The sequence below is a fragment of the Limulus polyphemus genome, unplaced genomic scaffold (genome assembly GCF_000517525.1).
Source record: "Limulus polyphemus unplaced genomic scaffold, Limulus_polyphemus-2.1.2 Scaffold641, whole genome shotgun sequence".
NCBI lineage: Eukaryota > Metazoa > Arthropoda > Merostomata > Xiphosura > Limulidae > Limulus > Limulus polyphemus.
This window is the reverse complement of record NW_013666251.1, coordinates 214,256-225,711: the sequence shown is the minus strand read 5'-3', so window position 1 is coordinate 225,711 and position 11,456 is coordinate 214,256. Positions and strand designations below refer to the sequence as shown.

The 11,456-nt window shown below is 31.9% G+C and overlaps 2 protein-coding genes across 3 annotated transcripts in view; one reads left to right on the top strand and one right to left on the bottom strand.

The window, feature by feature from the left end:
- Positions 1-9,950, top strand: part of LOC106459638 (glycogen [starch] synthase) — a 45,084-nt gene extending 35,134 nt beyond the window's left edge. The window contains exons 12-15 of the mRNA XM_013919270.2: positions 1,186-1,343; positions 7,481-7,582; positions 8,428-8,496; positions 8,878-9,950. Of these exons, the coding sequence (XP_013774724.1) occupies positions 1,186-1,343; positions 7,481-7,582; positions 8,428-8,496; positions 8,878-9,039 (491 nt within the window). The 3' untranslated portion in view covers positions 9,040-9,950. The remainder of the gene's footprint in view (positions 1-1,185; positions 1,344-7,480; positions 7,583-8,427; positions 8,497-8,877) is intronic.
- LOC106459641 (hsp70-binding protein 1-like) overlaps positions 9,941-11,456 on the bottom strand; it is an 8,160-nt gene continuing 6,644 nt past the window's right edge. For both annotated transcript variants that reach the window (XM_013919273.2, XM_013919272.2), the window contains exon 6: positions 9,941-10,427. In XM_013919273.2, the coding sequence (XP_013774727.1) occupies positions 10,144-10,427 (284 nt within the window). In that variant the 3' untranslated portion in view covers positions 9,941-10,143. The remainder of the gene's footprint in view (positions 10,428-11,456) is intronic.

Below are 11,456 nucleotides of genomic sequence, written 5' to 3'. Positions count from 1 at the left end.
TACACTGCTAAATTAGGGACGGCTCGCGCAGATAGCCCTCGTGTAGCTTTGCGCAAAATTCAAAACAAACAAACAATTATATATCATGTCACCATACTGTCCTCACACATTTTATTTGAATAATCACTGAAAAATAACAAAAGATAGGGAAAAAATTGGTAAAAAACAGATTTTTTTAAATAAAGAGTTTGAACCTTGCTTGTACTCAAAGATATATATATTTGTGCATGTATCTAAATTTTGGAGAATAATTAAGACAATTTCTGCTGTCTATTGATATTTTAAAATGGATATATAAAAGAATATATGTGTGTGCATTAAATATACTGTAATCCAACAACAAATCAGATCTGTATCCAACAGTTTGCTGAATTTCAGGGCTCACACAGAACTTAGTCCTTTGAATTTTGCCATAAAAAGCCCACAGATTTTAAGAAATTCACTTGAAGAATCCTTATATCAGTGTATTTAAAAAGAAATTGTCACAACATGTCCTTTAGTTTTATAAAATTGAGCTATTGAAAAGTTTCATAAGATCAATCAGTCACTAAATTTGTTTACTTTTATTAGTTGTCTTAGCCAGAGCAGCACTTTGTTCAACTATCCTGTGGTTTCCAAATTTATTTATTTTTTTGGTAAACTTTTCCTGTCAGAAAATCATTTTGCTAGCAGGATTTTTTAGCATCATTGTGATGTAGCAATTGTTGAGTATAAAGCAAAATAGTGAGTAAAGGAAAATGACAATAAATGTTAATATATTTGTGTATTTGCATCTGTGATGTTTGATGTAAGCCTGTTTTCATGAATTGAATGTTATAGTGTCTCATTTTTCATTATGGGGAAGTATGTATTCAGTAAGAAATGGTTAAACAAAGATAAATTTAAAAATTGGGATGTTGAGAAAATTTTACCCTGAGTTTCTTCAGAAAAAAAACAACAACAACACAGCTGTTTCTATGGATAGTGGGAGAGAACTCAGTATGTTTTCAAAATTTTCATGAATATCTGTTGTTGGGATCTCTTGAAAAATAGCAGTTGAATCCTTGGAAAGTCTTTAAAAAGACCTCAGATTTTGTGATCATGATGGTTTACAAACCCTGAAGTTATTAAAGATTTTTTTCTTTTTGGAAATGTCTCTAAATGTTTTAATTAAAGATTTCTCTAATCCATGGTTTCCTATGATAGCTGAGTGCACCGTGATGGGAATCCCTAGTGTCACAACTAATTTATCTGGATTTGGATGCTTCATTGCTGAACATGTGGCTGATCCAATGTCGTATGGAATATATATTGTAGATCGCCGATTTAAGAACCCAGAAGAATCTGTTCAACAGTTAGCTCAGGTACTTTAAAGTCTTGATAATAGAAAGTTGAATAGCAGCATAAAAATAGTTGACACAAGTAGTAAAGTGTTTGGTCAGTAGCAGTTTAGAACAAGTCCTAACATTAACGTTTGCCTGGTAGCCCAGGACAAGTAAAAGTCATTGATGCAAGTAGCTCCAAACTACTTGTGCGACTGAACAAGTGAAAAAAACTCAATATTTCTAACCTTAATATTTCCTTTTCATTATTAGCAGATAGTCATTTTGTTTTTTTATATAAAGATAAAAAATATTTGTAGATATACTAAAGTTTCTGGTAATTATATTTATTTGTATTAATCTGATTATTCATTAACCTGAGTATTATCTAGTATTGTAGACTAAGCTTTCATGTGAAGTGTATTTTTCTGTCAGATATATATACAGAACCCGGTAGTGACATGCCAACTTTGTTCAATTATTTTGTTAAGTCTGTTTGAAGAGTTAAACTAATGAAAAAGAAAAACATTCTCAAATCACAAGTTTGCTCTGGTTGCCTGTGGTATGTAATAAATATTAGTTTCTTGTGGCTTAAAACTACTCGCAACAGTCTTCAAGTTAATTATACTTCAGTGGAATACAATATGCAATATGTAAGAATTTAGTAGAGGAAAATATATAATTGGTGACAATGTGATTTCTTGATATAATTAGCATTAATGTAATATTTAAGACTGTTTAAAATAAAATAGTATTGTGTACAGGATTAAGTACATTATATTAAAACAATTTTGAATAAGCAAAAAGGTCAGTCACCTGATAACCCTAGCTAGTATAAAGTCATCGTGTAATGGCATTTTGTAGGTAATGTTATGTCACCAAAAATTATCACATTTGGGAAGGGTATGTAACAGCCCTTTCCTGAGCAAAATATTCACACATTTAGATCATAAACATCTGTTCAGATTGGGGATTTGGAATTTCCAAAATGGAATATCTCTTGTAATTAATTGCATTGGATAACCAAGGAATATGGATCAACTTGGAGCATCAGATCCATCCAGAGAGAAACCTTCAACAATCTGTACCAGTAGAAACCAAAGTGTGGTGTCTTGTAACAGCTAAAGAATCCACAAACACAAAAGTCAGTGGTAAAAACTAGGCAACAGTATGCAACATAATCTAGAAAGATCTCCATCTGGAAGAGTGTCAGAAATCACTTGTACGCATATTGATTCCATGACATTTCATTCAACCATTGCATACCTCAAGCAGGTGGAAAATGAAACAAGTATTCATGCTATTCCATATTAAGACATACCAATCAAGTTGCCAGATGCAGTACCTATGGATTTATGTACAACTGGACTATTGAAATGGGTGCTGGTAAAATTATTGTATTTATACGCTAGATGTATTATGGAAAACTAATAGGAAGGAGTGGTTTTCTTTGAATAGGCAACCTTACAATGGAACATTTGTTGTGAAGACTACACTGTAAGGCTATTGTCAAGATGCATGGTTGTCAGAAAGAGCACAACCAGAAGTGGTGACAAGAACTCTAACAATGTGGTGAGGCCCCCCCAGTGGCACAGCGGTATGTCTGCAGACTTACAACGCTAGAAACAGAGTTTCGATACCCGTGGTGGGCAGAGCACAGATAGCCCAGTGTGTAGCTTTGTGCTTAATTCCAAACAAACAATGTGGTGAGGATCAAAAATCATTTCATCATGCACTCCCCCCACCACCACCACTACACCACGTATAAAAATATAACAAGTCTTAAAATGCTACATAGCATACAGCAAACAGTTCCAGTTTACTTACCAATTTAGTGTGAAGGATGGTCTTGAGTTTGGTATAAGATGAGGTCCATTTTGGCTAAATTGTTGATACATTAACTTGGAGATCAATTCTACCAGCAGATGAAATTGCTGTTTGGTTTTGACTGCTGTCAGAGCAGAAAATGCTGACTTGTATGTTGATGTGAAAGCCAAAATCATGTCCATCACTTTTCATGACAAGTCAGAGTATTCTTTGCTAACTAGCAAACTAGGTTTCTGGCTGAAAAGTTTTATCACTGCAAAGTTCTATGAGCTTTTCTTGAGCTACCATTGGCAGATGAGAAGCTATGCTGCCCTTAAATATGATTATGGATCCAATTGTGTTTTCCATTGGTTCTTGTAATTGATCTGTAAGGTGACAGTGAGGTTTTGAGAGATTAATAAAAACAACGTCATGAATAACACTACGATTTAAATTATTTTCTTCCAAAAATTCACTGAGGCAGGGAAACGTTTCAGTTTCCATTATCTAGTTTGTATTTCCTTAGCACAAGATTTTGTGAATAGCAGACATTTTGTCACTCAGCTGCAAAATATTGCTATTCTTACCTTGCAGTGACAAGTTAAGGTCATTGAGTTTATCAAAAATATCAGCCAAGAAGCACAGTACTAGATGCCACTTTTCATCCATAGAATGTGCTGTAAGTATGAGGTTGCAATCTAACAAAAAGAATATGAAATTCATCTTTAGCAGCACAATGTGGCTGTGTACCTTCTTGAGAGAAAAACAGTATGTGTAGCAAGAGCTTTTCATACATAGATTTCATTTCTCCACAAAGAATGGAAAGGTCTGAATTTCACAAAATTCAAAACACTCGCAGTGTCTTTTCACTGTTTAATTCAGGCTGCAATTTCTTTAGAGTTAATGTTTCTGTGTGTACGATGCAATATGTAAGTATTACAACTGAAGCAAGAGTACTTACTTTGGCTGTGAACCTGGTTTTGTTTCCCACAAATGCAGTTGTTCTGTCAGTGCATACTTCAACACAATTAACCCAAGAAAGATTGTTTGTGGTGAAAACAACTCAAAATGGAGAAGATGGTTTCCTCTGTACCTCTCCCTTCTATTACTTGTCAAAACAAACTTTTCACATACTTCCTCTTCTCAACAGTATCATACAAATATTAAGAGCTGGGCTAAATTTACAACATTTATGATTTAAGTTGTATGGGAAATTTTGGACTGTTCAAGATATGTGTGTTCTAAATTGCATTTTTTATGTCAGCAGATATTACATCAATTTGTTAAAATAAAACCACATGATTTTGTTTTTACTTATGAAATAACAAACAAATTAAAAAATAATAATAGCAATATATGTAGCTCCGATATAGAGTCAATGTGCACTCAAATACTGGTGGATGAAGTCAGTGTAATGGCATTAAACAAAAAAGGTATGAAACAAGTAATAGAATTAGGAATTAAATTTTTTTATGTTTAAAACAAATCTTCTACATACAAAGAAAATAACTAGGAATGGGAAGCCCATTATCTCCAGTATTATCAACATTATATTTCCACTGCTTTTCTGGTGGAGATATGTTGATTATATATTATGTGGCTTTAAAAGAGAAAAGGAAATGATGTGGTTTTTTAAACACATTAACAAACAACATAAAAACACAATATATGCAATTAAAATAGAATAAAATGGTTGTATAAACTTCCTAAACGTGAGCATAAAGAAAAACGAAACATTTAGTTTGAAAATTCACCAAAAGAAGACACATGATGGAACTTGTGTAAACTGGTTTTTCTGCTCATGATAAAAAAGTACGAATTGGAACATTAAAAGGATGTAGAATATCAGCACAATGAAAATGTGAAAAACGAAATTTAAAATATAAGAGAATGTTACAAGACAAAAAAAAAAAAGATTACCCTCTAAGTATAACAAGAAAATGAAGAACCAACAAGAAATGAACACATACAAGAACAAGAGAACTGACCAAAACACCAAAGAAGAGCAAGAGAAGAAATATATTTGTTTGTCAGTACCATTTGTAGGTGTTATTAGTGAAAAATTAATTAGATTATGGTACCAAATAAAACAAAAAACTAAACCAGAGACTAACATCAAAAGTTTTCAACCAAAGTTATATAATAATGAAAAATATGGCAATGGTACAGTGTATAAGGAACATGAAAAACTAAAAGTCAAATGTAAATGAACATATGATTGATAAACGACATGAAATAAACTTAAATATAGAGAAAACCCTAAAAAAAGAGAGAAATTCTGGAAGCACTAAGAACCAAAGAACTAAAACCTAATGTTAACAAACCCAAGGGGGTTGTTATGATAAACTCGATCATTTGATTGGATGTATTTGCAATTTGAATGTACTTGTACCTGAAATGTTGTACGAAGTCATGTCTCGCTATTAGAGATGAGAAATTGTACAGATATAAATCTATTATCCCACAAATAGCTGTCTCAAAACTTCATATCCTCAACTTGTTCTTTTTGTAGCCTACATGCTGATGCAGCTCCCCACTCTAACCTATTTGTGTGTACTGTACATGTTATTTTTCCCATGTTAATTGTTGTTTCTATGTTACTTAATGGTATTAATATTTCTAGAGTAGTTTTAAAATTTGACCTTTCACATTAAAAATTATATGTTCCTGTGTCTACCATACCAACTCTTTTTGCACACCCCACAGTTTGAGCACCATAAAAGTAATGTAACAAAATGATACTTGTAACTTAGATACATTGTTTGAGGGTCAAACATGCTTAACATTTCACCATTGGTGTTTTGTAGCTTGTGCCTGATGATGATACATAAACCTAGTGGAACATAATGGTTTAGAAAATTGTTAAACATATTTACTTGTTTGTACTCAAATACAAAATCTATTCTTTAGATTAACAAGTTCTCATGATTAAAATATTCTGAATAAATCCATCAGAGCAGTTTGTTGCTTCCTTTTTGTCGTTGTACAAAACAACAGGGTCTTTAAGTTATGCAAGTCAATAGAAGCAGTACTATTTTTACAAGTTTCAAATAATTATGACATTATAGTGCAACAATAATATGAGGATATCTAGGGCAAAAGTACATTATAATTGGGTAAGCAAAAAATGGCACTTATCTTTAAACTGAAAGTTGACTTATCAATAGCTTCTGATCAAAGCAAGCTTACCTACATAGATAAAAACTAAGAAACTAGATTAGTAAATGATGTAGCAAATTCAACATACCATTGTAATATATTAGTGTCATAAAATGAAAACCCATAATAACTAGAATTAATTGGCTCATGAGTTGAATGATTTAACACAAGTAGTAGAAAATGTGTAGCAGTTCACACTGAATTAGTACACATATTAGTAAGTTTAATCTTTGTAGCAACCTAGTAGTAGTTGACACATATAGGAAAGTTGAACCTGCACCAGTCCATAAGAACTTAGTAAAAATAGTAGAAATTGTAATGTTTAACAAACACAATATCGGGAAGGTTAATCTAGGTAGCAACCTAGTAGGATACTTGTGGAGATTTTAAGTGTGAAATCAGTTTTTGTGTTTTTAAGGTTTTGAAAAGCTTTAAATATGTTGCTGAAGGTCTTAAAAAGTCTTAACTCAATCATGGGCCAAAAAGACATACGTATAAAAGAGTAACATAACATATTGTTAGTAGATGAACAAATGTCATTGTTTAACATATTGGTATTCATTGTAAATGCATTAATAAATGTTGAATAAATAACTTGGAGGGTATTTGAACAGTTCTTTATTATTAATATTTTCATTATTTTTTGATCAATTTAATGTAAAAATAGGTTTTTAAATCTTATAAGGATTGGTCTTAAAAGGTCAGAAGACAACTACAGGAACCATGCCTAGTAGTAGTTTACACAGATAGGAAAGTTGAATGTGAATCAGTTTACAAAAACCATAGGAAATATAATATTTGTTACAGTCAATGAGTTAATCCACTATAGGGAAGTTAACATCTGACAGGAAAGTTGAATCTGCACCAGTCTAGACTGAGTTAAGAAAGATAGCAAATATGAAAGTATTATTCTCATGTTATTGCTTTAAGAAACATATTCAAATACCTGATGATGACAAAACCTTGTCGAAACGTTGTACATTTGCTGTCATGTTAAACTTATATTAAAGTTTTTCTTCATTACCCATTTAAGCCGTCTCCAGCCATTATTTAAGAAACATAGTTCTTAAGAACTAAAATGTGTCGGGGTTTATGTGAGAATATGTATTTGTACTTTATAATATGTTGTAAATGTATTTCTAAATTGCATGTATCACATCAAATATTGTAATTTTATTTTGTTGTTTACATTTTCTATTTAATTTTATGTCTAGTACTTGTTTGACTTTACTTGCTTGTCTCGACGGCAACGTATTATCCAACGTAACCGAACAGAAAGACTGAGTGATCTTTTAGACTGGCGGAACTTGGGTGTAGTAAGTGACTTTTGTGAAATTGTTAATTCTTTGGCTTGGAGTCAACATTAACCCTATGTGCATGGGTGGGGTCAAAGTGCTTTTATAGAGTTCCATTCAACATGGTATTATGTAGTTGATGTCAGAGTTATCAACTGTTGATATTACCCTTCATTGCTTGTTTAGCAACAGGAGAGTAAATACTAGATTTAGTGTACAGGGATACTGAAAAAACTAAATATACATTCAGGGGTTCTATAAGTTATGCAAATGCAACCTGTATATGATGGGCAAATGTATTTTTATTCTTAACATGAACATCACCTTACACCTCAACTTCTCAGTGTCTTAATCAGCTTGACACCCTTAATCAACATTTATCTTTAGTACAAATACTTTTGTGACATATCTGATTTTGTGTACAAAATATTTGTATATTCTACTAAAAGCTTGCCATATTTTGTGTAGGCACAAATAGTAAAGTCAAAATTATATTCAACATTTCCCTTCCAATACAGGGTTGGTCCGATGGAATGACTCCACACCCATTTGGTTAAATATCTCATTAGTATGTTTTTCGTGTACAAAATTCTTAGAATACTATGTGTAGTTGCATAATTTTTTTGTGAAGTTTTATTCATACTCTTAGAGCTAGATTTTTTTCCACATCCAGTTTTGTTTCCTAGTCAGTCTTTTATTTTTCACAGTAAAGAATATTTGTTACAAATTGTAACTGTGTGTACAGGTAGATGAGTTATAAAGTCAGTTTTTGTACGAAATTTATGATTCTTTTTTCAATGTTCTCTTCCCTGTTAATTATAAGTTCATATAAATTCTTTACTCATTTCTAATTGTTTCTTTATTAGTATTATAGGAAAGGTAGACAAATGGCTCTGCATATTACTCACCCAGAGATCTTGGATGAAGAATCTATGGTTAGTATTTTAAAAATGAGTCAGTTTTGTGCAGGTCATCATTTTTAATTTTCCTTTATTACTTGAAGTATAAAGTAATGGGTGTCATGTAGTTGTTCTAATAGAATCAAAGGGTTTTAGTTATGCGTATGTGTGTGTGTCTATATACAATTCAACTGAAATAGGTTTAAAGTAGCTTTAAGTTTTCTTTCTTATGCATCCATCTAATTTTCATTAAAATAAACATTTTCTTGCCTTACAAGTTTTTCTTATTAACTCATCAAAACTATTGTACTGTTAATTTACATTTTTAAAAGCTATTTCCTTTATTAATATTCTACATATAGTTTTTTGGAGGATAATTTTTAGTCACCACTTAACAAAAAAATCTTTATCTACCAGAATGGCAAACTTCAACTTCGTTATCCAAGACCAATGTCGGAGCCACCGTCTCCTCTCAGCTCAAGGGCTTCAACTCCAGCTCCATCAGAACATGGTAGTGATGAAGACTCTGGTGAAGAGCACGAAGAAATACTATCTGGTTCAAACTCAGCAAGCCGGTAGCCCAATAATGACACAAGTGTTTGTTAACATGGTCAAAATTTTGCTTGCTTAGCCTTGTAGGATTCAATTGACTCTACTTATTATATTTAGTGTCAGATGAATGAAATAGATGTTAATTAGTTTTTGCTTGAATTGGACTTTTTTTCTTTCTTGAGTTATACTATCAGTGTTGTTTTGATGAAACAGCTGTGTTACTGATAAGTACAGTCAAAAAGTTATGAAAATTAAGCTCTTCCTCCATTGGAAGATGTTTCTAATATAAAAATTACTATAACCAACAATTAAGTACTTCAAAAGATCAGTATGAACAGATATTGAAAAGGCATCTAAGACTTTTAAAACAAAATCTGCATTACTTCTTTGAAAAGTTAGTAGAGGGGCTTCTATATATGAGCTTGTGCTATGGAAAGAAATTCCTTAATGAATTGAGATCTAAATATCTGTTTTTAAGAGAATAATTAAAAATTAAATGTTATCTCAGGTTTATTATTATATGAGCATTTCTCAAAATTAACTTTTTGTAGGTTTGTGGAATCTTGTTGCAATTTCCAAGTACACCAGATTTATTTCACATGTAAAGAAATGGTCTAAACTTCTTTGTTTTATAAGAATCTCAGAAAAAATCTAATATGAAATTGCTTTAGATATCAGTTTTTAGTTTGTGTGTTGATAGTCACATGTTTGTTTTTGTTTGTTTTTTTACATTAGAGGTGCCAACAATCTTCATATTAAAAGTAGTGTATGTAAACAGTAGTGAGACCTTAACTATTATGTAATGAGGTATTGGCAGTACCACTATCCTTTTGCTTTGAGTAATTGTTGTTGTTATTAACCTAAAACTAATTCATTTTCATCAAGACGTGTCATTATGTTTTTGAAATTAACCAATAAAGTATCAGTATTTGTTAGAACATAGATTTAGTTTATTTCTACACTATCAATGGAACAACTTAATACATTAGTCTTCTGCCTCAGTATTCACAAAATGTACATAATAGATAAAAAGTTGTTACTCGAAGTTAAGTATAGCATACAATTTGATAAAGATAACTAAATATTAATGCAGTTACTGAAAAATATGAAATGCCAAGCAACTTGAGAAATCTACCTCTCCAAGGGTTGTTCTAGTGACTGATTAAAACAAAGGTTAAGTAACTGCTGACAGTAATATAGCTCTTCCTGGAATTCTTCCTTCCCCTCCAACAACTTTAAACGATTTTCTAAAAGATTTTTCAGTCCTAGTTCTGGCCGGTGACATTCTTCCTGTGCTTGTTCATGCTCTGAAACTAAAGCTAGAAGAGCACTCATCAGATGTTCATGACTTCTGTTATGTTCAGTTTGGAGAATGGCTGCTAGTTGCTCTACAAATCCCATCTTGAATAACAGTTCTAACATAGAAAATATTTTCAAATGAATTATTTTGCACTACAAAATTAACCGATATAATTACTACTTTATATCTGATCCTGGAAGAAAACTACACTTCTACTATTTCTAATGTAATGAAATAACTCAAAATCTCTATTGAAAAGACAGTAGCAATAAATATCAATCAGTACATACTTTGTCTTTCTATTAGTTGTAAATGACTTAATAGCAAACATTCAAAAGAATTATTTGCAATTTGTGAAAGAGAAAATATGATAGGAGAGTGTGTTTGAGTTTCAGGTTTATATCTCCTTAAAAATTACATTGTGCCTTAGTAATATCCATAGTATTAGGTCGTCAAGAAATTAATATCGCTTCTTTTTAGATGAAAAAACTCGAACAACTTATATAACAAAACATTTATTAAATGAAACAGGCTCTATTCTTATCGATAATGCTTTTTCATCTTACAATCAGGTTGTTAATGCCATGATTAAAAAATCACTTGGCTTTGAAGCAAAAAACATGTTGATGTCCTCCTTAACACCTTCCACATTTGCGTACGTTTTCCCATTAAGATGGTGTTCCCGTGGATGATAATCTGATGGTGCCATATCTGGAAAATTTGGTGGGTGGGGGAGAACTTCCCAACCCAACTCCATAATCATGTTGTATCAAATGTACCACATGTGAACATGCATTGTCATGAACACCTTTCAGATTGACAAGTGTTTCTGATGAAGGGTTTGATTCAAGCATTCTAGTTGCTGACTGTAGATCTCTGCATTGACAGTTTGCCATGGATTAGTTCTTTGATGTTCCACCAAATGCAAAGCATCACTTTCTGTGGATGGAGTCCAAGTTTTGGAATCGGAAGTGGTTTTTGTCTAGGACTGAGCTATTATTTTTGGCATTTAATATTCCCATAGAGAATCCATTTTTTATCCCCAGTGACAATTCTGTTCAAAAATGGTTCATGCTCATTACCCGCCAAAAGAGACGAAGCAACATTCACATGTTGGAAACTATGATTATCGAAGAGTTCATGA